This window comes from Herpailurus yagouaroundi, unplaced genomic scaffold, assembly GCF_014898765.1.
Source record: "Herpailurus yagouaroundi ecotype Mexico unplaced genomic scaffold, PumYag 139, whole genome shotgun sequence".
In the NCBI taxonomy this organism is placed as follows: Eukaryota; Metazoa; Chordata; class Mammalia; order Carnivora; family Felidae; genus Herpailurus; species Herpailurus yagouaroundi.
Genome location: NW_024412394.1, coordinates 5,745,445 through 5,773,334, shown reverse-complemented (window position 1 = coordinate 5,773,334; position 27,890 = coordinate 5,745,445). Strand labels below are relative to the sequence as shown.

Genomic DNA, 27,890 nt, shown 5'->3' with positions numbered 1-27,890 from the left:
CTTCTTCTTCTTCTTCTTCTTCTTCTTCTTCTTCTTCTTCTTCTTCTAACATTTATTTATTTTTGAGAGACAGGGAAAGAGCATAAGCAGGGGAGGAGCAGAGAGAGAGGAAGACACAAAATTTGAAGCAGGCTCCAGGCTCTGCGCTGTCGGCACAGAGCCCAATGCGGGGCTCGAACCCACAAACTGTGAAAGCATGACCTGTGCCAAAGTCGGATGCTTACCCGACTGAGCCACCTAGGTGCTCCTGGACCTTCTCTAGTTCTCGTTTATCTTTCTTGAGAGCTGACGGCCCAAACTGCCACAGTCATATGGGTAAGTCAGGATGAGATGATTTCAACCCTGCTTTAATATATATTCCTTGGCAGAATCCTACACAGCGCCCAACAGGATCCGATTCTCTAGGTACCAGCTTTAAATGACTCCTTGGACTCTTGCCAAGGATGAAATCAAAGTTCAGAGTCCTCATACGTGAGCCACTTCAATTACTAATTGACAAGTGCCATTTTTCTGCCCATTCACATGAACTCATGAGCTATTTCTAAAGACCATTCCTGTTCATTAGATTCTTCACAACCCAGAGAAATTTAGTATTGCCGGCACATTCAACAAATATTTCCTGAGCATCAGGCACTGTTTAGCACTAGAGATATGCAGTAAAAATAGACAAAAGTTTCAGACATGATGGTGCTTATGCTTAATGATGGTAGGTAGATGATAGCAAGTATAAATAAGTAAATATGGAGTATGTCTGTTGGTGATACAATCTAAAGAAAAAAGTAGCAAGGAGGATAGAGTCTGGGGTGAGGGCTGGGGAGTGATCTGCAAATTTTAAATAGGGCAGCCAGGGAAGACATCATTGGAAAGGTGACATTTAAGAAAAGGCCGGAAGAGGTGAAAAGGTGAGCCATGATATCCAGGGGGAAGGACGTTTCAGGAAGTACAAGTATCCCGTGGTGGCGGTGGGGGAGGGCATCTGGCCTGAGTACCAGGAAGCTAGCAGGAGCTAAAGCTGAGCAGTGAGTGAGGGAAAGGGCAGAGGAGGCCAACCTCCTGGGGGCAGGTGGTCTTACTGGGCCTTGCAGTGAAACGCCCAGAGTCTAAGAGACCCCCAAAAACAAACCACCAGAGTCCAGAGTCAAAGCTAAGCAGCAAGGGTCATTTATTGCAGGTTCGAACCTGGACCTCTGCGCCCCCGTTGCCGGTGACGCCAAGAGGCCCTGAGAGACGTTTTTACACCCCTTTTATAGACAGGTACAAACAAGTCATGGGGAAATCAGGAATTTTCCACAGTTACAGAGCTGTGATTGGTTGGTGTTTAAAGTTGGACACTTAACAGTATTCGATTGGTTCCTGCCTTTAGGTCAGACCACAACCGGGGGTACGGGTATCACAATGATTAATCAGGAATACACGGATGTGCCAAGCAACAATGATTGATCAGGAGTACACGGATGTGCCAAGTAACAATGGTTGATCAAGAATATACGGATGTCTGGGGCGCCTGGGTGGTGCAGTCGGTTGAGCGTCCGACTTCAGCCAGGTCACGATCTTGCGGTCCGTGAGTTCAAGCCCCGCGTCGGGCTCTGGGCTGATGGCTCAGAGCCTGGAGCCTGTTTCCGATTCTGTGTCTTCCTCTCTCTCTGCCCCTCCCCCGTTCATGCTCTGTCTCTCTCTGTCCCAAAAATAAATAAACGTTGAAAAAAAAATTAAAAAAAAAAAGAATATACGGATGTGCCAGGCAATAATGATTGATCAGGAATACATGGGCGCGCCAAGCGATTGTACAGAAGCGGAACAAGCTGGTTAAGCTTGGTTAGGTTTCAGTTTCCCGTAACTTAAGCTTTTAAGTTTCAATTTTCTCAGGCCTCTCAGCAGGTCACCTGTAGGTCACTGTCTGCCTTTGACCTTGACATGGAGTGAGACAGGAGCCTTAGGAGGGTTCTGAACAGAGGAGTGACGTAGTCTACCTCAGATTTTTAAAGTTTCAGCCAAAGTAAAACTATTTCTCCGTGTTCCTTCTTTCAGATCATCTTTCAGTTGATTCCAAATGGATCCCCGAGGAATCCTTTTTACTTCTTCACCTCTTTTCTGTCTCCGGCTAACTTATGACAGCCTCTTCAAATAACAGCTAGAGCCATCACCAAAGAGGCATCATGGTTCCATCACAGGGTCTGAAGAGTGTTAGCCATTCATGGCTCTTCTGGCTCATGCCCACGTCTTTGAAGGTGAAAAATAGCATGGGAGAGATGGGAGGATCTGGAGAGGTTAGAATTTGTATGGGTGACAAAAGCCAGGAAGCCAAGCCTCATGCAAGGGACAAAGTGTATATTCAGGGGCAGAGAGACAACGCAGCAGAGGGAGGCTGGGACTCCAGGGATGCTGGGCAAGGGCAGGGAACCAGAAGGTGGGAAATGCCTGTGCCCCTTTGCAGAGCTGTTACAGTTGCAGTGGCAGGTGAGTGACTAGGACAGAGGCACACCCCACTCCTTCTCGATCGGTCATCCCAGCTTAAAATCTGCCAGAGGAGTCTCGCTTTCTCCCATTCCTTGAAACCACTCTCCTAGACACAAACTTCATGGTTCTTCATCGATGGGCCGGAGGCAATGACCATCTGGAGGAGAATCCCAGCTGGGGTTTCTTGGCGCCCTCTCTGTGGAACTGGATAGCCTTGTTTTCAGGCTCCTTCAGCCAAAAGATGGGTCGGAGAAGGGGCTTGGGATTTGGGTGAATTTCTTGTGTCTTCACTCATCATCTCTTACCTCAGCGACCAGAGCAGGGACCTCATGTTGAGCTGAGACCCATAGCCTCTCCTCCCAGCTCTGTATCCATGCTCTGTGCTCTATGCCCATCGTGGGCATTAGTGACAGAAGGAGGCAGGTGAGGAAATAAGGAGACAGGGGCCACAAAAGAGAGGATCAAGCAGAAACACAATTCCTCCTCCTCCTCTCTCTATCCCCCTGGCCTTTCTAGACTCATTATTTTTTTTTATTTTTTATTTTTTTAAACTTACATCCAAATTAGTTAGCATATAGTGCAACACTGATTTCAGGAGTAGATTCCTTAGTGCCCCTTACCCATTTAGTCCATTCCCCCTCCCACAGCCCCTCCAGGAACCCTCAGTTTGCTCTCCATATTTATCAGTATGACCATTATTTTTAATGGATTTTGGGGGGGGGGGTTTAGAGGCAAGGAGCTGGGAGACCATTGTCCTATCAGTGGAAGGCATCGATGCCAATAACACCAACTGGTTTAACGACATGGCGGAGGAGAAATAATCAATGCATAAATTAGAGCTTTAGCATTGTCATAAACTCCGGAGCATCAGGATTTACTGAGGGAAAAGGAGGCCAAGATATGACAAAGGTGTAATTGGAGGACAGGAAGTGACAATATTTTTCACAGCAAAATAAAAAGAAGTGAAAGGAGAGGAATTAAGAGAGAAAATGAAATGCACAGTCTCTGCCAGGCTGAGTTACAAATGATTCCTTAAAATATAAAAAATGCCAGGAACTTACGTGATATCGGCATTAGGGTGCAGCCCAAAGACTTCGGGGTTATCTAGGGATGGCAATGACTGGATGTACTCAAAATACTGATCCAGGGTTTTGCACAAGGGGATTTTATACCCGGTATAAAACTGGAACGATGGTTCAAACATCTTCTCACTGAACCAGACCTATATGGGGGAGAAAATGGAAGAAATAAAAGTGATGAACATCTCAGTGAGAACTGCCACTATAAGGAAGGAAGGGTCACCTTATTTCCATTTTAGTATATTTTTATCTTGGGTTTGAAAATACCTTAAGAAAATCACTGACAGAAATAATTAGCACAAGTATGAAGAAAAGAGAGAGGCCACACGGCACAAAAACAGTGAAGTCCTAGCCTCTCTTGGACACCAAAGAAGGTACTTGCTAACAGTGAAGAGGAGAGAGCCGGGCTTGCAAGCCTGCTCTCTGCTCCAGTAAACTCACGACCCTCAATCCCACTTTTGAAGACTAATGAGAACACACTGCAGAGGAGATAAGGCAATAACCACAAACACCAGAGAGTATCTGGGCATTTCCACCGCCTCCCTTTGCCCCCAAACAGGGCTCGCGCCAGGGCTGGGGTGGGCGGGGGGAGGCTGTGCTGTGCTCAGGGTGGTTCACAGCAGCCCTGCGCACCACACAAGGCCAGAAAATTTTCTTAACAATTGTCTCCCCTCCTGCCCTGAGCTGGAGAGCTCCCTCTGTTAATTAAGTTATGTCCCTGGCCACAAGAAGCAAATGTATCCAACCGTCTTATTGTTCGCCTTAAGACATCCTTTTCTCATTCCATATGAATTGATTATCTGTAATGTAAAAGCAAGAGAACAAATATATACTTGGTGTGAATAGGCTTATTCTGAAGAGGGGAAAAAAATAATGTTGAATGCCTAGGAGCCAGATTTGAGGCAATGACTTCAGTGTCTAACAGAGCAATTTTCTCAGCAGGAAGGGAAATAATGGGAAGACAGGAGGAACAGAAGTGCAGGCAGGATGCCTGAATCACTGGGAGGATTCAATGCAAAAAGAGACGGGGACTGTGCTTTACTTCAGTCAGTTATACTTTCTCTAGTCCCTTCCTTCCATATCCTTTTTCCAGCTCTTTTTAGGTCCAGTGATTACTCTGAAATGACCTATGAACTGATTCTCTCTTCTGTCTCCTCCCCTCCCCTCCCCACCCCCCTCTCCATTTCCATCCTAGTCAACTCCTGCACACAAGGCACAGAGCTTAGGACTGGAACAGAATGAGAAGGTGAGTCACACATGATTCTTTCCTTCCAGGAGCTTGTGACCCAATGAAGGAATAGGGCAATTACATAACAAACCACAATGCAAAGTGCAATAAGAGGAGAGCCAAAGGAAACAAAAATAAGCAAAGCACTAAGGAAGCTTAAAGCAGGAAGAAAGAATAGACAGCTGGATGTCAGGTAAGGCTTTATCTTGGAGGTGATTTTGGAGAGAAACCTTAAAGGACAGGATTTGATAGGAGATCTAGTGTGACTGGGGAGATGACACCAGCAAAGGCACAGAATAATTGATACAAAAATGTGAGGTGGGTTGAGGGATGAAATCTAGGGTAAATATGTCCAGGTGATGTCTGGGTGATGACTGGTGTTAATTTAAGAAATGAGGAGCAGTTGAAAGCTATTAAAGAGAACAGTGCTATGATCATGGTCATTAATTAGAAAGATTATGTTTGGGGGCGCCTGGGTGGCTCAGTCGGTTAAGCATCTGGCTTCAGCTCAGGTCATGATCTCATGGTTTGTGAGTTTGAGCCCCGCGTCGGGCTCTGTGCTGACAGCCCAGAGCCTGGAGCCTGCTTCTGATTCTGTGTCTCCTTCTCTCACTGCACCACTGCTCACACTCTGTCTGTGTGTGTGTCTCTCTCCCTTTCAAAACTAAATAAACATTTTTAAAAATGAAAGATTATGTTTTTAGTGATGTGGATGGTTAGGGAGGATGATGGCCACAAGGTCATCGGCACACAGACAACAGTGACCACACTGAGTTCTCTAGTACCAGCTGACATATATCTATAAAAGCAAAACAGAGTTTCTTCCTGTTTTTCTATCACTTTATTAGTAAACAAACACACACACATCTGAGTTTCACCAAATTTGGAGGATATTTGGGGGGACAGTCAAAGTAAGGAATAAGAAGTCAACATGGAATTACTCTGGGAGACTCTAGAAGGTACCTCGCAAAGAAAAGCACTCGTCTTCTAGGGACAATAAATAAAGTTCTACAATTGTTGGTTTTAGGGGAGACACACTGTAAGGTGTTGAGAACAGAGAAAACAAACAAGGGTTCAAAGATAAGCCCCAAATTGTAAGTCATAGGGAGAGAGGATCCAATTTGAAGGCACTGATACACAATTAAACTGAGTCTCACTGTGGATAGCATGGTCAGGGCAAAGGTTAGGCCAGCAGGTTAGAAGGTACGACTGAAGCCGCGACTAGGATAAGGGAAGGCAGCATGTGGACTCCATGGTGCTTTCTGTAGCCTTCTTCAATAGAGTTTTATGGTAACCTCGTGTCCTTATAGCCAGAGAACCAAACTCTCCTCTCTGGTTACAGAGGAGCCATCTGGAACAGGTCAGAGCTAGGCACAGGAATGAGTGAGGGAAGGAATGGATGAGACAGGAAGCTGAAAGGGGTGCAGGACCAAATACAGATTCAGAGGCAGTAAGGGTCAGGGCATCTCAATGGTCAGAGACTTGGAGCCACTGAAGGTGGAGCAACTCTAAGGAAAGTTAGGAAAGAGACTGAGAGAAAGAAATGGGGGCTGGAGGGTGAGAGAAGGTGGGGAAGCTGCCCGGAGGCAAAATAATGGAAAAATGGAAGGATGAACTTTTCATTCAGGGCAGTCGTTAATCCCCAGATGGGGCCCAGGCCCAGAGGTTGGAGACTTGTAGGCTTCTGAGAGGCGGTTGGAGTCTGCTACTCTTCTGTTGTCCTGAGTGTGGGGGTTCAGAGAAGAAGTAGAAGAGGTGGAAGACAGGTTTGGGTCAGAGAGCAGAACTGCACACCTTGAGGTCTGGAAGGTGTAGCAGTTTGAGCCACAGGTGCTCTTTGCTCCCAAGCAGGTTTCAGAGAACTCCCTCTGTTTCTGATGTTGAGGGCAAAGAGGTCTCTAAGAAATCCCTTTCACTTTGCCAGCAAACTGGCATTCCTCCCACCTTTAAGTAAGGTAGTTTCAATAAAACAAAGACAAACCAACTAAGAGAGTTGGTTAATCAGGACTTTCCTTGAACTCTACTTTTTAGAAAATGCCTAAGCAATTTTTTAAGCTGATATAAAGTGTTGTATAAAAAATCTTTTTTCCTGATTTTCAGGTTGTGCTCTGGGGTCAGTAGAAATTCAATCCAGTCTATGCTGTCTTAGATGATTCTGACCTCCGGACACATAAAACTTTCAATCTACTGAGATTAAATTATATTTAGCATCATCAACAAACAGGCATTGAGTGTACCCTAAGTGCTAGAGAGAAAGGACACAGAGACTTACATGATTTGTTTCTTATTTCAATGGACTTACAACCTAGTGGGGTAGGCCGAATACATGTCTTAGGATCACATATTTGCTTTCCCCACTCTCCACAGCAACTACCTCAGACCTCTTCCTCTTTCTTCAAATGTCCCAAACTTGCTGTCCCCTCCCCTCAGCTGATGACTTGTGTCCCCTTAGCCAATGATGCTTATTTCACTCTGAACATAGACACAGTCAGAAGAAAACAACTCCATTTTCCCGCATCAAACCTTCTAATCCCTTTACCTGTCCCTCTCTGCTTCCCCTACCAGAAGGAACGGGCTGTACATACTGTGTACTGGTACACATACTGGTAAATCTAAATCAGCACTGGTTGTAGAATTATTATAATGAATAATAGGGGTGGGAATAAAAATGAGGAGGAACCAAAATGCTCCACAGCAGTAACAGGGAAGATAGAAGTCAGAAGGGCTCAGAGGTAAAGCCTATAAGGTAGGGTTAGATTTTTAACTTAAGTAACCATGTTTGAAAACATAAAGACTAAAAATGGAATAATTTTAAAACCAGTACGGAGATATAAAAACACACTTTTTTGAAGCAGGAAAGAAGAAAATAAATCCAAAAAAAAAAAAACAGGGTTAATGAAAACCACAAAATAAGATGATAGAATAAGTCAAAACATAGCGGCAATCACAACAACAATAAAGTGATAAATTTGCCTGTTAAAGGACAAATACCTTCAGACTGAACGTCAAAAATTCCAGCTTTTTTTTGTTTATAAGAGATAAATCTGAAACATAATGCACAGAAATGTTGAAATGAAAAGAATAGAAATATATATATATATATATATATATATATATATATATATATATACCAGGTATACTAAAATTAAGTATTAAAAGACTGATAAGAGAGTGAAGGGGCAAGGATCAGAGTAGGAAATATATTTGCAGTCACATAATCAACAAAGAACTTACATCCAGAATATGCAAAAAGCTCCTATAAATAAATATTTTAAAAAGACAGACAACCCAAGAGAAATAGAGGAAGAACGTACAAGCAAGTCACAAAGGAGAAAACCAAAATAGTGAATCAACATGTCATGTGAGGGTGCTCAAGCCCATTAGCATTCAAAGAAATAAAAATTAAAACCAAAGTGAGGGGCCCCCCCAGGTGGCTCAGTCGGTTAAGCGTCTGACTGGCTCAGGTCATGATCTCACGGCTCATGGGTTCGAGCCCCGCATCGGGCTCTGTGCTACAGCTCAGAGCATGGAGCCTGCTTTGGATTCTGTGCCTCCCTCGCTTTCTGCCCCTCCCCCACTCACACTCTATCTCTCTCTGTCTCTCAAAAGTAAACAAACATTAAAAAATTTAAAAAAATTAAAACCAAAGTGAGATATCAGTATACACCCACCAGAATGGCTAACATTTAAGCCATTTAGCCAGAATGGTTAATGATGCCCAGTGTTGGTGAGGATGTGGTGAAATGGGATATCTCGTTCTTCTGTGGGATGTATTTTTGGAAAACACTTTGGAAACCAGATTAATGTGACCGACTAAGATGGAAAGTACATAAACTCTAAAACCTAGCAACTCCACTCCTAATAGAAAGGCATAATCGTGTGCTCCAAGAACCTTGTGTGAGAATGTCCCCAGAAGCATTATTTGTAATAGCTACAAATGGAAATGATCCTCATGTCCACCAATATAATACAATGCAATCCCAACACAGTAAAGGAAACAAGTAAACTACTGCTACACACAACATGGATGGATCTCAAAATGCCATATTGAGAACAGGTAGCCAGAACACCAAAATGACAACATACTGCATGGTTCCGTTTATATGCAGTTCAAAAATGGGCAAAACTGAACTACATTAATAAGCAGTACTTACTCAGATGGTGAAAGTTTAGTGAGGATGAAATTATTGTGGGTATCTTGAGTTGTGCAGAAGAAGGGGGCATGTGTGAGTCTTTGGGGGAACTGGAAATGTTCTATGTCTATTTAAAGAGAGTTATTAAGCTGTATGTTTATATTTTATAAATTTTTCTGTACATTGCATATTTTTTAAGTAGTTGCATTTTTCAAAGGTTTATCAAGCGAATACTAAGTACAGGTAAAATATCTTTCCTTATCTTCCTTGAGCCTTCTCAGTTGACCATTTCTTCTTTCCTGATACTTTAAAGTACTCAGGACCCTGTCCTTAGCTTGTTTTCTGTTGTTTTCTTTCTCTACACTTTCTTCTTAGATGATGCTCTCATCTATTATCTGGACCTCAAAGGCTGTTTTATATGCTGACAAATTTCAACTCTTTTTCTCCAGCCCTGACCTCTCTCTTGAGCTCCAGACCTGTAAATCCAACTGCCATGTTTACCCTTCTTCATTCTCTTAATCAACAAATATTTATTGAGGCCCCTAATATGTTCTAGGTTCTGCACTAGGTGCTGGGAATCTGACAGTGATGTAATGAGGCAAAGCCTTTGGGGAACTTACAGTCGTGGACAACTCCAATTGGGTGTCTTGTGGAAGTCTCAAAAGTTACATGATCATAGCAGAACTCCTAATTTCCAGTCCCAGCCAATAAAACTCATTCCATCTGCAGCCCTTCTCCTCTGTAAATGGTCTTATTCTCTAATCGGTTATTTAGGTCAAAACAAGAGTGGCCCTTGACCCCTCTTCCCTTATCATCAGCATTCTGCTGGCACTATCTGTACAATGCAATGCAATGTATATGCAGAATCTAACCACTTCTCAGAGTCTCCAGTGCTAAACCTCCAATTTTAGGTACTTTTACAATATTCTAACACAAAGTATACTTTCAAAGACATCTTTTTTTTTTCCTTTAAACCTCAGATATAGAGGTGTGTTACTATATTCCTTTATTTTTCTTATGAGTCTCGGCCCCCTTTATGTTAGTTTTTCCCCATTCATCCCTGATCTCCACTCCCAGTCTCCTTGCCTCTGAGGGCATCTATTTAAATGTGCTTGATCTATGTCCTTGTGAAATATACATGTATTGCTTTCTAGATCTCATTTTATTTTTTTTTAAGCTGTGCACTCAGCACTAAGTTTTTAAGATCTATGCATGATACTATATGGATCATTTCTTCCAAGTGCTGCATTGTGTTCCATGATAAGTGTCTACAATATTTAGCTCATCTATTCCCCCAGGACAGACTCCCAGGTTGCTTTCAACCTCCTACTACTGCCAACAATGCTATGAGCAATATCTTTGTACATGTCCATGGACCTGTTTGCAAATTTCTCTGGGATATATACTCAGGAGTGGGCTTATGGTTCAGAAGGTATCACACACTTGACATGACCAAGTGTCACCAGATTGCACCCTAGAAGGGTGAGCAGTAGTATTCCACTGTGCTCATCCACTACTTCTTAGGATTCTTAGGCGTCTGTAGTGGATGTTGTGATGTACCACCAGTTTCTTCTCTAAGGCCCAGGCACTCAATCCCACAGCTGTCTGGAGTATTGGCTACTAAGGGCTCTCACCACACTGTCCCTCCCCAGAAATTGTCCTGGCAGAAGGCAGCTGCCTCAACCAAGGTTATGCCCTCAGGGAGGGGGGCACACAAGCAGATCTCCATCTCAGTCTGTGTCCAGAGAAGCCAACCTATGATGGTCACCTTCAACTCCACACACAATATTGCCGTAAACATTATTATACATGTCCACTTGTGGACTTTTTCTAGAAATGTCCTGCGATGTGTCTATCTAGGATACTTAATTTCAGTAAGTTTTGCCCAACTGCTTTCCAGGAGGTCTGTACTGATTTTAATCTCCAGCAGCCAGGCTCCTGCCTCCACACATCCTTGCCGACATTTATCATCATCCATCTTTCTCCACATACAGCTTCAAGGAAAACTTGCAGAAATAAATAAGGGTTGAAAGAAAAATCAGATTCCTGGCCAACCTCCAGCTTACCAAAATACTCTCAAAGTTTATGCTTTGTTGTTTTTGTTAAGGGGGGAAAGATCATTGAAACAGAGAATTACCAATATAGATCCTAATACAAAGAATTCAAATAACCATAAAATACTCATATATCTGATTTTTCCCACTTATGTAATATATATTGCTTCTTTAGCATGTAAAAGTTTTAAGAAGAGTTTGAGCCTGATGTGTGTGTATGTATATATACGTATACACTATTTATCACTGGTGTGAAAGCTGTAATTGCTAAGGAATAATTTTCTCTAGAAAATGTTTACCAATGTGATGTATGTGGATTTTACTGGGAACAGAGGAAAAAATGAGCACTCTATCACATTTCAGTTGTCTGCCCTAATGAAAAAGATGAGAACACCCAAACTATAGTTAATTCTCCAGTCACTTATTTCGGGGCTTGAAATAGTAGAGGAAGCAGTCAATCAACTGTCATGTGAAGGAGGGGAGAGACCCTGAAAATGTGCAACTCAGGAGAAGAGTCACAGACTATTGACAGCTGATCCTTATTCTACTTTGGACCACAAGGACCACAAGTAGATTGCTGGTTGGTTTGGCTGTGGCTTTGGCTTTGGCTTTGGTTTTGGTTTTGGTTTTGGCTTTGTTAGCTGATTCTTTTCAGCGGCTCTGCTCTATATTTTTTTTCCCCCTTAAGTTTGGCTCAGTGATTATGAACAAACAAATATTCCTGTTTAAAAGGAAAATGCAATGAAATGTGTCTCCATGCTTTTTCTGTAAATTGACTTACTCTAGCAAAGCAATTAAGTAGACGTTTATCAAAGTCATCTGTCACTCTGCCTCCATATTGTACTTCTCCAATCATGTACCGAACCGTACTCCATGAAACACCCTTTATTAAAAATAAAAAGATTGTTAATTGTCAATCCAAACAGATAATTCTAAATATTTCAGGTCTTCCCTGGAGGAAAGGTCTCAAAAAGAAAGCTCTAACTAGATTGCATTTAAAATGACTCTATTAGTAACTCTTTTGCTATCACATGACTGAAACTGCCAGGGTTCAGTCACCAAAGAAAAATCTATAATATTAAATATCAGTGAATTTATTACTCATTGATTATTTAAAATGGGGGTGGGGGAAGACTATTTTTCATTCTGTGGATGTAATCGTCTATAATACTCATTATAGTAATGCCAAGCTGTTAAAAAAAAAAAGTCATGTTTAGTGAAGAAAGGGAAAAAAAACAAGTAGTCAACTGTTTAATACACTTTCTTAGTAATATATTTTCTGAATCAGTATGAGAACAACTAAAAGATTATTCACTCACAGCATTTTTCTACAACGCAATTCTTTGCTGTCTCATTCTGTGAGCTATAACTAAATCAAAGTATTTATTAATTGCCATAGAATCTTATCCTAGCAATATATTGCAGATATTAATAGTTTTTTTTTAATTTTCTTTTATTTTTTACTTAATACATTTGGGGTAAGAAAAGTAAGGATGCTTTATTTTTTAATTGACTTTCTTTTGGTTAAACTTTGATTCATCAGCTCCACTGCCTTTCAAAGCAACTATTTCAAGGTTAACTATTATTTGTATATATCAAATGATAAATAATAACAGAATATGAACCCATATGATGTAATTTTTCATCAAGTTGTCATACTCGATTTAATATGCCTTTGTAATTTCAAGGAAAACTGATGGTTTGATTCTAGATCCTCCAGCGGCCCAGGTAAAAATTCATCATGGCTTACCGTCACCATACTGACACTACAGTATCTATAATTAACTTCAAGATCCACTATGAGAAAGAAGAGAGGGGGAGACAGCAGAACACTGGTGTTTATTGAGTACTTACTGTGTCCCAATATACTGTGCTTTCACAAATGCTAACTCATTTATTCCTCACAGAGACCATGACCATTCTGTAGATGAGGAAACAGGCTCTGGGAGGCTCATAAACTTGCTCAAGATCATGGAAAAAACAGATGTGGAAGCACATGTGAAAGGACAACTGGGTTTGTGTTCTTACCTCTGTGACCTTTTGGAAGTCCCTCCTTCTCTCCTATTACCTCATCAGGAAAACGAGGATAATAGTAATGCCTTCTGTACCTCCCTCACAGAGTTGTGAAGACACAAATGAGATCCTCAATGCACGAGCACTGAGAGCTGTCAAGTGCTGTACAATGATCAGTGACCGTTACCAGAAATTATTGCTATGTATCTCCATAAGTTTAAGCATGTGTTAAGATGTGACTAGGGGCGCCTGGGTGGCGCAGTCGGTTAAGCGTCCGACTTCAGCCAGGTCACGATCTCGCGGTCCGTGAGTTCGGGCCCCGCGTCGGGCTCTGGGCTGATGGCTCAGAGCCTGGAGCCTGTTTCCGATTCTGTGTCTCCCTCTCTCTCTGCCCCTCCCCCGTTCATGCTCTGTCTCTCTCTGTCCCAAAAATAAACGTTGAAAAAAAAAAAATTAAAAAAAAAAAAAAAGATGTGACTAAAGGTGAGAAAGAACTTTCACGTGGGCTGAGAGATAACATTTTCTTTCACCTCTGAGGAGGCATCTGTGAAATGCTGGAAGAAAAGTCTGACTTAAGATGGACATTGTCTTGGAGTGCACTGTGGCACTTGGGTGCGACATGAGGAAGGTTGTGAAGTTTCTTCATTCGTGGTCTGTCTCTGCCGTGTATGTGTGCCGGAGAGAGAGGAGTGGGGCAGGGACATAAGCATGAGATGGGGATCCAAATGCACCCCTATGGGCAGTAGGGGTGTGAGTGGAAATGGCTGGACCAATAAATGGCTGATTCGGGGAGGCGGGGAAAACCTTGGCAGGTTCCCTGTATATTATACACCGAAAATATCTGTGGAAACTTGGTTTAAGGACAGCAATAAAAATTGGGGGGGGGTGGGGAAGCAATTTCACTCACCTTTTTAATATCACATTCATCAAGGTGATTCTGAATAAACTGGACACTGGCTGTAAAATCAGCAGAATTGAATTCATAGGGAATATTCCATCCTAAGGGACCAAATTTGCGTCGCTCCTTAAAAATGCCAAAGAAAATAAGTGAGATTTTAAAATTGAATGTAGCTGATTTCTTAATAAACATAAAGTACAGGAAGATTCAGGCATGATATAGAGATAAGTTGATGTAATAAAAGAACAGTATACAATTTTGGATCTATTAACCATTAGAACTATTATTTCTTAGCTGTATTGCCAGATGGTTTACAAGAACAAATGTTCAAATATTTGCCAAATTGTAGTTCTTGGGATTTAAAAAAAAAAGTCTCGGTTTCCATCGCCACCTAAAAAAATGCAGTAGGTGCTCAATAAATAGCTGTTCAATGAATTTATTTTAAATTACACTCTTAGAAATTTCAAATGTTAAAAGTAAGGGTTTAAATTTTTGTTTTTCAAGTTGAATAACTGAAACACTCAGGAGCATTAAACCCCCTGCTGGTGTCACTTCATAATCTTGCAATTTCAGATTTTGAAAACCCCAAATCTCTATTGTAAAACATGACACATCCTTCTTAAAACTTTCACAGTGCCCTATTTGTTCTCTCCTCTGGACCAGTGGCTAATATTTTGAATTGTCAAATTACCCATAATCAATCCAACTGGTCTCAGATCAAATGATACAAATGCCTCAATATTCTGGAGACCATTTTAAAAGGTATGTAAATGTGAGAACTGGTACTTCTAGGCTCTAATCACATAGCAAACCACATAAATTAACTCAAATATTACTATACCATCAGCTACCTCTGCCTCAGCATATAACCAGTCTCTAAATGGGGGAAGGGGAGTCTAATCATTTATTTGGATTAGCTCCTAGCCCTTTGACCCTAGTGGCTGAGGTGAGAACCTATATGGAGAGTAGAATCCCAAAACATCTATGGGACAGTATAATTCTACTTCTTTACCTCTAAATATATAGTAACTTTCTCTCTTCTGCCTTCCCCCACTCCCCTCCCCCCACACACTGTCTTCACAGTCCATTCCAATACTTCTTCTCGCAGCTGCTCCATGCCTTAGATCCTAATTAATACCACCACTTTAAAGAATCTAAATGAATTTTAGTTTAGACAAGTTCATGGACAGGTCAGAGAAAAAATTCAGAAAGCATGAAGGTTTCATTACTGATTTTCAAAATATGCTTTTAAAATATTAAGTAAACCATGAAAATTAATTTGGGTCCAGATGTTCTGACCCTGGGAGATCAGACTGTTAAATAACAAAAATTCAGCAGAGTAAATTTTAAAGATCTAAATGGCTTTATTGAATGATTGATGAATCAGGCAGCATCCTATTTAGCAAATAGAAAGGAGCCCCGAAGAGCTACAGAAAAGGAAAGGTTTTTATTTACTATTTTTTTTATTTTTATTTTTTAAGTTTACTGATTTTGAGAGTTGGGGGGGAGAGGCAGAGAGAGAAGGAGAATCCCAAGCAGACTCTGTGCCATCAGTGCAGAGCCTGGTGTGGGGCTCTACCTCATGAACTGGGAGATCATGGCCTGAGTTGCAATGGATCCCACGAAGAGTCGGACACTTAACCGACTGAGCCATCCAGGTGCCCCAGAAAAGGAAAGGTTTTTAAAGGCAGAGGGGGATGGCACAAGAAAATCATAAGTGGAAAAAAAAAAAGGATTATTTTGGGGGACAAAAAAGGATCTCCTTTGGAGGACAAAGGGGGTTTATTAGGGGATTACCTCACTGGTGCTGACCAGGAAATTCCAGACTGACCGGTTAAAATTACATTCCTGGAGAAGGTTGAAACTGCAGTTAGGTTAGGTATTAGTTTCAGTTTGGTGATGTGGGCTTAGCACAAGTAACTCCATTCTGGGTCTGCTGTCTCCTTTTTAACAAGACCAAGGGCAAACCGCTCTTAAAAACGTAAACTACTAACATTACTTCCAGACCTGTACTTCTTTAGGTTAAGTTGTCAGGTATTATACATTTGTATGGTGTAACTCCCACCCTCATCCCTTAGCTAATTAGATCTAGCTAGATCTAATTAGATTGAAGTGGACAGCCAGCCCAAGAAAGGCCAACCAGATTTCTCCTCCCACGAGTTTGGACTTAGGGTTCAGAACTTCGATCTAGAGTTAGAGCTTTCACCAGGGAGACTTAGAAACTTGGGAGCTGTGAAGCACCATCTTCTACCTTGAACACAGAGAGGTGAGAAGGAGCAGAGGTGCCTTAATAGATGGGAGAGACTTGTGGTATCATCCCAGCAGCAAGGGGAAAGGCCCTGGCTCTTAAAGGTGTCAGCTTCTCTTGATGGCTTTCTGCTTCCTGGTCTCAGCATTCATGTTGCCGTGATGTGTTTTTCTACTTGTTTCATGTTGAAATACTTGGTCCTGTAACCAGATTTTGAACCTTGACAGTGAGAAACGTGTCTCCCATTTTTGTCTCCCCTTTTGCACCTTTTCGGGGAAAGGCTTATGATTGTGTAATAAACACTAGATTGATTATTGGTAATTATCAGAAGGAAAGGGGCTCTCCCTCTCATCCTCTTGGGGGGTAATTTCTGAAGCTGACACAAGGTTTTGAATTTTCTGAGTGGATCCCACAAACATTGAGCTGAGCCTCCTCCAGGTTATTTTGGAACAAGAGTGGGTTTGGGAGGGTCTGTGGGATATTAATATGAAAATGCATTCAGTTAAGCCTTGAGTCTCTGGAATTTCTTCCATCTTGAAGTCTTCAAAGAGAAGAAAGCTAACCACTTATTGGTGAGATGCAAATGTTTTCCCACTTTTTTAAAAAAGAGAATCAACTCTAAAATAGTTTCACCTGTGTTTGACTTAATTTTTAAAATTTACTGTTCAATTAGACAAGAGACTGAATGAAAAATAATTCTTCCTTTCCAATTACTAAAGCTGCTTAAATTGGCTCTATGGAAACATTCCCATTTACATGCACTGAGCCACTGCAATTCTGTTGCTCCTTAAAATGTGATCTTTGAAAATTGCCCCAATGCTGAAACTCACTTCACTTTATGCTATTTACTATCAAATTTCATTTAAAGCATTTACTTTTTAGGTTGGTTCACTAAAGTCATAGACTTATTAGACTTATCTTGGAAAAAAAAGAGAAAATCTTGCGGGGGGGGGAGTGACTTTTCTTTCACAAAGGAAATCATTTCATTTTCTCACAATTTTTTTGGTACTCAGTGATTTAAGTGACAATAAAGAAAGAACCCTGAATTATCACCTTGGAATATTATCAAGCCATTGGGAGAACTAAGAACTCATTTAGAAGCTCAAAAGCAAGGGGGTTTGCCTGGAATACTGAATCTCTTCAGTCCCATTAGTATTTTTGAAACTATGGGATGAGTCCTATGTGAGACAATGGAAAAATATTAAAATCAATGTATTTTCAAGAAGTTTTAATCTATTTGAGAAAATAAGCCTTAGAGGACAATGTGATAGTGAGTATAATTAACTGTCAAAATTTAACAGATGATAAGAAGAAGAAGACATTCAATCAGAGGCTTCTGGGAAGAATGAAACTGAAGCTGGCCTTTGAAAAGCAGGGAGAAAAGACTGCTGGGTTTTGGCAAAGACCATGAGCAAAGAGAGGCAACACAAAGCTTGTGATTCATCCAGCAAGAGGCTGCAGGTAAGTTGCTCTACTACAGCAGACAGTGACCTCAGGTAAGTAGCTGGAATTATGTGTTCATACGATGACTCAGGCGTGGAATGTAGACAGATATGAATGTCAGGGCAAAGAGCTAAAACCTGATTCAACAGAGGGAGTTATTATTTATTATTAAGTTGGAAAGTGGTGATTTTAGGAAGACTAGTCTACCCTTTACTGAATTTGACCAGTATAGTTCCTTCTTTCTATTCCAAAGAATCTTCAAAACACAGAACTGCTAGTGAAATGCGGAAAACTTGGACTCCTCCTTTGGACGCTGAAGAAAAACTGCTCAATGGAGTCATCATCTTAATGATACCAAAGCCATTTCCAATTTTATGTTAGATTCTACTTCATCCCAACGAGCCCAGCTCCCACAGGCCAACACAGAACCATTTCAGTTGCATCTGCAAAACAAGGCTCTCTTTGGAGCACCACATCTTGATTATTTAATAACTGGAGTTAACATACAATGAAAAATGCAATCCATACTACACAACAGCAGGGAAACTTTAAAAGGTGAAAATAATGAACAGAAATGGCCAGAACCCCTGGGAAAAACCATCACGCAAAACGTGAGAGATCTTTCTCTAAGCCTGAATCACATTACTGAAATTATTCTGAAGACGTTTAAACTAAGAACTTTGCAATCATGCCTCCCCAAAGCCAGAACTTCATATGCACCATTAAACTTGAAGGAGATGTTTGTCAAGGCTCCAACCTGAGAAAGAAAACAAGATGTAGGAGAAGAAAACACTTTTCTGAAGGAAGAACTACTGGCAGTGGAACATGGGCCCTGTTCCATGTGGCCGTTTTTATTTAATATTTAATTATTTTTAGGATCCTGGAGAAAATATCCAAGTCTGCAACTGCCACTGCAAGCCTCAAGAGCTCCTAACCAATGCCTCCAGCAAAAAAAACCTCACAGACTTGTACATAAACCATTAGAAAAATCCCCCCAAATGGGCCTCAATGTAGGCAAGCCAAGGGGATGAGGAGAAAAACTCCAAACCATGGAAAGGACATGAAGATGATGAAGGATTCCTGTCTTTTTTTTTTTTTTTTTTAACATTTATTTATTTTTGAGAGAGGGAGAGTGTGTATGTGAGCAAAGGAGGGGCTGAGAGAGAAGGAGACAGAGAATCAGAAGCAGGCTCCAGGCTTTGAGCTGTCAGCAGAGCCCAACAGGGGGCTCGAACTCACAGACTGCAAGATCATGACCTGAGCCAAAGTTGGACACCTAACCGACTGAGCCACCCAGGCACCCCAAGGATTCCTATCTTAAGGGCAGTGGATGTTTGGCAGTCATTCTCAATTCTCAATTCTTCTTGCATATTAGAATCACTTAAGAAGTGTTTTAAAGGACTGAGCACCCCACCTTGCTGCCTCCTCCCTGGGACTCTATGGCCCAGGCAATGGCTGAGAACCATCGCGTTAGACATTCATTGGGTCCAATGCACTGTTCAAACAAAATATGGTACATTGACCATCAACAGGAAAAAACCAGAGGTGCCATTCTGACCTTCCACAGAATACTGCAGAATTTGTGGGAGGACACCATAAATGTAATTATTGAGTTTCAAAAGACCAAGACTCTGGAGGAAGACCTATTTAAAATTAAAATCCTAAAGGGTGAATGTGGCCTTGCTCTGAAACCCAGAATGACGCTGCACTGGAGTATCATAGAGAGAAGATACTAAGGCCAGAGGGAAGCTTCCATTGAGAGTAATCTTCAAGAGGATGTAGAAATGCCCCCAGGGAGTAGTGGCCAAATGTAGCTGAAGCACTGGGGATGCTGGGCTCTCTCTGGGAGGCCAGAAGAGCTGGCTGGCTAGAGCAGAGACATCACCCAACTGTGGTAAGGGCGCCGTTGCTGCAGTAACTTCCTGGCATATGTGTACGGTAAGTTCCTGGAGGAGAGGAGAGGGAAGCCCAGGGGGGTCTGGGGCAAGAAGGGTTTGGCGCAGAATTGGCTTGTGTATCTCTGTAAGTTCCCATGGAAGCACCCATGGCCTCCTCCTACTAGGTAAGCCTGCTCCTACCTCAACAACAAAACAAATCACACCCTTCACTATGCCGCCCAAGACAGTTGTCCTTGACCAGCCAAGTCTATTCCCCTTCTATGGGAGAGGAGGGGTGTTCATTTTGTTCTCTGTAACAATGAGCAAGATCCATATAACACATGATGCCCTTGAGCAGGGGTGAGTTGATGACATGATGCCAAAGCACAGTTTAGTAAGGGAAACTGCACTGGGGGATACACAGTTCTTGCATTTGACCGCAATTTCACCACCAGGTTCTGCGTTCTGACTCATGATGGGCTCCAGCACGAACCCCTACGCAGCCCTGAAGCTTCAGAGCGTGCGACATGAACCAATTCCCTGTTCTTTTTGTCAGTCTCCGCAAGGACAAATGCATATGCATCATGTTTGTATAGAGCAAGGGATAACTAGGTTAACTTGGAGGAATCAATCAGTCAATTAACAAAATCAGGTATTGGGCTATTATGTCCAACACTAGAGAAATCTAAGTCACAATCATTCCAACCCAGAACGTCCTTCCTGTAGCAGCTTCACTTCAAACTTTAATGTGCACGTGAATCACTTGGGCATCTTCTTACAATGCAGATTCTGATTCAGCAGGTCTGGGGCCAGCCTGAGATTTTCTCTTACAAGCTCCTGGGCCATGTGGACATTGCTCGCCCCGAACCTGCATTTTCCTATCAGGTAGGTGCCATCCTAACAAGTAAAACAAATTATTTAGGCAATATCACAGTAAATATTTCTGCAAATGAGGAAAACAGAACGGAGGAAGCTAGGCTTGGATTATTTGTGCTCCCTGTGTAGTCACAGAACTTGATAACGGAATTTTAGAAATGGGAAAAATCTTGAAAGACCACCTCCTTCTGACGCTAAACACACAGATGGGGAAACAGAGGTCCTGAGAGGCATATAACTCAACAATCCCCACATAGCTAATTGATTTTACCGCAAGCATAATGTCCCAGCCTCCTGACCCTCAATGAGGTTGCTCTATCTAGCACACTATGACTATTTTAAGAGACATTCAACCTTTACTTTCACAGCCCTAGCAATGGAGACTTTTTTCTGTTTTAATCCAAATGTGTGTCATGTTAAGAGCAAGCACTCCTTGACCCCATGACTGGACCACGGCCCCACTGTTGTTCTTCTATTTAGCACTTGGATAATGGCCACAAAAACACAGGTTGCCCCACTGACCATATGGAAAATACCCCCAATCATCTCCCCATGATAAGCTCAGTGGAAGAGTTGAATCATCACTACTGGGAACAGAATCATAAAATATATTATTTGCGAATTGGGAATTAAATAACAGAGTTAAAGTAATATTTGTATTAGAGTATGATAAGGCCTAGCAAAGCAAACAATTCCCAGATAAGAATGTATGAAATAGGCTTCAGTGACTTGAAAGCTGTAATTTACAATCCAAAGGCCACAGTGGGACTTGGTAAAAATAACCACCCACAAAGTGTTTAACCTGGTTTTAACTCTCTCAGGGGGAGGGGGCCAATGCACAGGAGATACACCAATGTCTCCTCTACACAGCTCTCTCCGCTGGGCAGCAGGGAACCTGGCAGAGTGGCAGGGACAAGGAGCCTGAGGGTAAATATGCCCAGTATTCTCTTGGATGAGCACCAAATTCCCCTCCAGCTTTGGGCAGGAGGGGAGAGAGGAGGTGAAGCTCTGTGTGCCACTATGCACAGCTAAGGTAGGCCTCCTAGTACAAGCCAGGTGATTCATTCTGTCCTCACTGCAGCCTCAGGGAAGGAGGAAATGTAGAAGGGGTTAAAGGAGCCTGTTCATCTCTCTCCAAAATCAAGGAGTGACTCAAGCACATTAAAATTATACAGCTTTCAAATATGGGACAAAATATAAAATCAAATGTAGAACAATGCAATAACAAAATGAAAACACCGTATGGCTGCAAAGTCATAAAATTACTAAATTAATATACAAGTGTACGGTAAAAGCAAATAGTAAACAACCTGAAAGTGACAGGTAACCACTGTGACTCTTCTTCTCATTGTCACCATCACCTTCGCGGGCTGGCTCAAAACACACCACCGCCCGAGGCAGGCAGCATCAGGCTTGACTCCTAGATCTACCACCTATGAAGTTACCCTAACCTCTCCAAGCCTCAATTTCCTCATTTTTATTTTATTTAATTTTTCCTGGACGTGGTTAATTTATTGCCACACACTAAAGGGATGGGGGGATGGACCCGGAGTGAGGCTGGGGCTGCGTTGTCCCTGTGTCTAGTTCTCCTGTTATTTAGGACAGTCCAAGGAACAAATTCCTAAGAGTGTGAGGAAAATTACAGGCATTGCAGTGAGACTGGTTAAATAATCTATGAAAAGCATCTAGCAAATAGTTGCTGCTCCTGCTTTAGTGCCACTATCTTCATTAATTTATTTATACATCTGGACATATTATCAATCAATGTCCTCTAGCTTATTTATTTATTTATTTAAAGTTTTTTACTTATTTATTTTGAAAGAGAGAGAGAGAGTGAGCATGAGTGGGGGAGGGGCAGAGAGAAAGAGAGAGAGAATCTCAAGCAGGCTCTCTGCTATCAGCACAGAGCCCAACCCAGGGCTCAATCCCACAGACCATGAGGTCATGACCTGAGCCAAAAATCAAGCGTTGGACGCCCAACTGACTGAGCCACCCAGGCACTTCAATTTTCTCTTTTTTAAAATGGTGATACACCATTCTCACCTTGAGAAATGTGACTGTTAGCATTACATGATATAGTACATATAACGCTCCTGGCCAGCATAGGTACTTTGAAAACCAAATTTCTATCTAAATAACCATGTTCATCTCACAAATATTTACTGAGTTCCGGCAATGCCCCAGATGCTCCTATGGCCAGAGAGACTGAGAAGTTACAAAAAGACAAAGTCTTTGCCTTCAAGAGTCTCACGCTCCCATGGCCAGAGTGAGGGGCAGGAGCAGGGAAAACATTTAACTACACAGACAAATAGATACTATGCCAGGTGGGGAAAGGAGCCACGAAGGAGAGAAAAAGCAGGGTGAGGTAAGGAGACAGTGCAGCAGAGAAACAATGTATTAGCATCCCCTAAATGTGCAAACTGCTCTCAGAAGTTACCTGCACAGTGGAGTGTAAAAATGCTACTGTGTAAAGCATCGGCTTCCACATGGGTAAATTACTGATATCCAGAAGGTCTTGATTAATTCCGGCAAATGTTCTTTTCAAACCCGCCCGTACGCCTTGGGGCGGCTCATTAGTGAATTTGAGAGAAGTCTGTCGTAAAAAGCAAACAGTAGTTTTGTTTCTAGAAATTACTGTCAAGGATAAAATAGAAATTACAATCCCTCAGACAACAGTATGCTTACGGTACATGGTATGTTGGCTAGAATTCAGCACTGTGTAAACTAATGACATCAATCACAGCTGAAACCCCATGAATTACTACCGAGTCTTATAACTCTTCTGTGGAAATAGTTCCTATATAATATGGATGGTTATAGTTAAGACTTTGACCATTATTACATAAGATCTTACAGACTCTACTGCACCAAAATCCCTGTTGTGGTTTCATCTTTCAATAACGCCACGATGTCATCTTTATTTAAACAACTCTCAAGGAAAAGACACTTATGTCACGGCAACAAACCTGAAGCAACGTAATTGGGAATCGATCATGGGGCTCAGTAGTTATCCATACTCGGAAAGAGTCATCACTGGCTTCCGTGGTAATTAACGTCTCTAGCAATTCTTCCATGAATTCTAGGCCAAGGTGACAATTTTGCAATAAAACCCAGCCACCCTGTATTCAAAAATGATTTCATATTAATATCTTGTAATTTTTTGTTACAATTTTAAGAAAACAAAATGTACGATTGAAAAAAAAAACCCTTTGCTTAGCGCATGTAAATACTGTTTTGAGCATCTATTTTTGGTAAGATGATTTTATGTCAATACAAACACTTTCTTCTGCTACTGGTAAATCTGGTTACTTGGAATCAAGTGGGTTCAAAACAATAGTACTCAGCCACCCCAGGTTCAGAAGGAAACAGAAATGAAAGCTCGAAGCCCTGTGTAAGTACAGTGTGTGCACCATCTAATGGTAGGAACAGGTATTTTGGAATTTGTAACAACGCGTCCTAAGATGAATCGGAACTGACTCACCTCCGAACCAAATCATCCGTAGTCACAGAGAGAGATGCACATTATCTCACGAAAGATGGAGACAATACATGTGGTGACTTGTGCTACCATAATGTAAAATAAACATTTGTTGTCATCACCGCTCCCATATAGTCCCAAAGCCACAAAATGTACTAAGCACTACCTTAATACTTGCTAAAACTGTCTTTAACAATGTAAGTCACATAGCCAATGCTGCTCTATGAGAACACAGGTTGTTTTTTTTTTAACCAGACAACGTGTTGATACCCTGATATAAAGATCAGATCAATACAGCTACAAAATAGTGAGCGCAGTAAATAGACGGTAATTCTTGTGTGTTATGCCTCCTGCCGTGAGGGAAAATACAACTCGAACCGGCTTCAGCAGCAAAGGGGACGTGTTCGTCTAGACAACAGGGGGCTGCAGAGTAAGATGGACTTCGTAGTTAGTTTGTGCCGCAGGGATCCAGTTACTCGCTGGGTATTGCATTTCATTCCACAATGTCAGTTTCACCTCAAAAATCTGGTGGCCCTCAAGGGGCAATGTGGCTGTACCTGTTCATGGGCTGTTGGTTTGTTTGTTGGTTTGTTTGTTTCTCAAAATGTCATTATTATCCATACTTATCCCACCTTGAGAAACAGGACATGAAGTTATAAAAGCTAATATTCCAAAGAAGGTTAGTGTGAATGTACCGCTGAAATTTAGAAGTTTCTCATTCCCGGAAACTAAAGAAATTATTTAAGGCCCAGAATTAAACTGTCAAGTCACTCCTTGGAGTGAATCATTTGATCTGAGTAAAAATAATTACATGTAACTGCCTTGATATATATAAATTAGATACAATAGATTATTGAATATAATTAAGTGATAAAGAAAAAGGCTTAGGGCACTTGAGAATTAATGACTAACTTGAGAATTTGATGGCCCAAGCAGAGCCTTAGCTCATTAACCCTCTCTTGTCATTAATTCCCAAGAAAAAGCTGCACCAAAGTTGCTACAGACATTAGGAGATCAAAAGCTTAAAAATAAACCGAGATCTTACTTTATTTTTGTAAGTGGTACGATTTCTTATCACAGCTGAAATTGTTATCAACCAAGCATCTCTAGAAAATTAATGTCCTGTGTATTATTAGGTGTGATGGAAAATACTTCTCAAGATTCCATCCAGCTTGCAATTTTCAATAAAAACCATCATCAATATTTAAACATAACATCTTCAAATATTTCTTATTCATCTGCAACTATCCACTAATGAAAAGAATAAAGTCTGACTTTAACCAAAAATTGAAATGTAACTGTCTCGGCCTGTCACTTCTTAAGCACTATCTATTAATGTTGATTGTCAAATTCCAAGACTTGCTAGAGCTCCATTCCTAGAAACCAGAAAGTGTGTCTGCCAAGTTGTCAAAAAAAAAATATTTAGTGAAAATAAGATAGAGCTTACACTATAGAAAATAAAACAAGCTTTTTGTGGGGATGTCAGGAGCAAACCAGCTTGCGGTTTAAAATTAATTGTAATCAGGGATGCCTGGGTGGCTCAGTTGGTTAAGTTTCCAACTCTTGATTTTGGCTCAGGTCATGATCTCACATTTTGTGAGACTGAGCCCTGCATTAGGTTCTGCACTGACAGCGTGGAGCCTGCTTGAGATTCTCTCTCTCTCCCTCTCTCCCTCTCTGTCCGTCCCTTTCTCTCTCTCTCTTTCTCTCTCTCTCTCAAAATAAACAAATAATAAAAACATTAAAAACTTTAAAATCCATTGGTAATCACAGGTTGACTATACATACATAAAAAAAAAAAAAAAAAAGGAAAATGATGATGAAGCATCACAGGCAGAATGCTTAAGCCATCACTGTGGCAGTCCCAGGTAGACCTGATGTCCAGAGGACTAATAGCAAGAATGATGCACTAGGAGTAGCTGTCCTTGTCACCTACCTGCTGCATGGACACCTGAATCAGCTTTCGAGCATGTACCTCTTGTCCTTGCCCCATTGAGATAGTTCTGCATTCTGTAACATAGGAGAAGGACCACTGTGATAAGATGTAAATTTTGTAACAGGATTGGGACAAAAAAAATAATTCCTCAATGGTCATGGCCTCCCTCCCTCCATGGCTTCTAACAAGGGCCCTTGTTACTCAAACAGGTGTGGCCTTTGGTTGTGTTGATGAGAGAAATGAGTGGGACAGAAACTGGAGGCACTGTCTGGAAAGCTGAGGACGAAGACATACAAAGGGCACGAGGTTCAGTTTTTAGAGAGTTTGGGGGTTTTGGAAATGAGGTGATCACAGGTATTTAGAGGGAAAGAGGATTTTTGAGTTTTGCTGTATATTTTGATTAGGATCTTTCTTTGGTGTTTTAACAGATGCTTCAGTGAAAATTTAATTGGGTTTTTATTCTTTTAAGATGTCAGGGTTGCAGTGCTTTCTGTCCATTTTGGGTTTGTTTGCATGATTGTCTATTTTCTGAGATAGAACTCAAGGCAACTCAGCCCCAGGAGGACTGTATTCAGGGGTAACTGCTCCTTAGATTAGATCACCACCTTGGAACTAAGCATGAAGAGAAAGTGGAGGCCACTCCAAGATCGGAAGTATGACTACAATTCGGGGGAGAAGCTGCTATTTAAACTCTTTAGTGCATTTGAGGTCCCAGGCAGAGAACCCACTTGCACTGTGCCACATGAACTCACTAAATGAAGAAGTCTCTGAATCATGCTTGTGAAACTGGAATTGGAAATTAATTCTCTTTTTTTTTTTTTCAACGTTTATTTATTTTTGGGACAGAGAGAGACAGAGCATGAACGGGGGAGGGGCAGAGAGAGAGGGAGACACAGAATCGGAAACAGGCTCCAGGCTCTGAGCCATCAGCCCAGAGCCTGACGCGGGGCTCGAACCCACGGACCGCGAGATCGTGACCTGGCTGAAGTCGGACGCTTAACCGACTGCGCCACCCAGGCGCCCCTGGAAATTAATTCTCAAGCAAACTTTTGTAGACCCAATTTCCTTGAGTTTTAGGGGCATGATCTCAGGGCCGGAAAAGGAAGTCAGTGGAGACATTGCGAAGCAGTGAATGTTTTTGCCCTGCTATCCCAGATGAGCCTGGATCCTCAGTGAAGTGGGGCACTGTGGTAGGGAAAACAGTGAGGCTAACTTGGGAACCACTAGAGGAGGCTATAAGTGATGGAGGAATTTATGGGGTGGGAGGAAGTATGTCAGGAACCAGAGAAGTTGTCAGGACATACATCATTTGAACAGCACTGCATGGCTAATGGACAGAGATTCTGTGAGGCTCTGTAAATTGCAACATTAGAGACTATTCATAAACTCGGGGTCACAGGGAGAAACTTTGCAAGGGTGCCTGACAGAGGATAAAAGGGCACTGTTTGAAGAATCAGGAATTGCAAGAGGCTGAGGTGGAACCAGGCACTGCTCCCAGAGAAAGCCGAGAAGAATCCACACAACCTACCAAAGGAGAAGAAAAGGGAGGTGGGACTTGAATGGAGGAGCCTCTGGATCATTCAAAGAGATGCTGAGCCCTTCATTTGAAGAACACACAAATGTTCAGTTGGTCAATGGGGGGAAGGTTTGATAGGGACAAACAGTGATAACACATTGAGTGTGAGCCACAGTCTATCTCCTGTCTCCTTCCAACTCTTCTGAAATACACCTTCGAAAAGGAAGAGCTGCTTTCCATTCAGGTGGCCTGACTTTCTAATATTGATCCATGAATGGATTAGGAGGAGACTTAGAGGCATCCCTTCAAAACACACCCAGAATCTGCTCACTTCTCCACATCTCCACTTTCATTCCCTGGCCCAAGGTTCCATCATCTTTCGCCTGGATTTTTGCAAAAGCGTAACCAGTGTGACCTCACTCGCACTCCTGTCCCCTGCTCTTGTTCCCTACCAGCTCTTCTTCCCCCAGCAGACAGAGGGATTAGCCCTAAATCAGATCATGTCCATGCTCTACTCAGAACCATCTGATGGCTTCCCATCTCATTCAGAGCAAAACCCAAAATCCCAGTGCAAAATTCTTAGCTACAGCCTCTAAACACAAATAGCCCCCACTGCAGACACACACACACACACACACACACACACACACACAC

At 41.9% G+C, this 27,890-nt stretch overlaps 1 protein-coding gene across 1 annotated transcript in view; it reads right to left on the bottom strand.

Moving 5' to 3' along the window:
• The window catches only part of DNAH8 (dynein axonemal heavy chain 8), a 315,252-nt gene that overhangs the window by 19,582 nt on the left and 267,780 nt on the right, over window positions 1–27,890 (bottom strand). The window contains exons 84-89 of the mRNA XM_040473119.1: window positions 25,721–25,794; window positions 23,273–23,425; window positions 22,744–22,899; window positions 13,872–13,988; window positions 11,733–11,834; window positions 3,519–3,679 (exon numbers count right to left, since the gene is read on the bottom strand). Of these exons, the coding sequence (XP_040329053.1) occupies window positions 3,519–3,679; window positions 11,733–11,834; window positions 13,872–13,988; window positions 22,744–22,899; window positions 23,273–23,425; window positions 25,721–25,794 (763 nt within the window). The remainder of the gene's footprint in view (window positions 1–3,518; window positions 3,680–11,732; window positions 11,835–13,871; window positions 13,989–22,743; window positions 22,900–23,272; window positions 23,426–25,720; window positions 25,795–27,890) is intronic.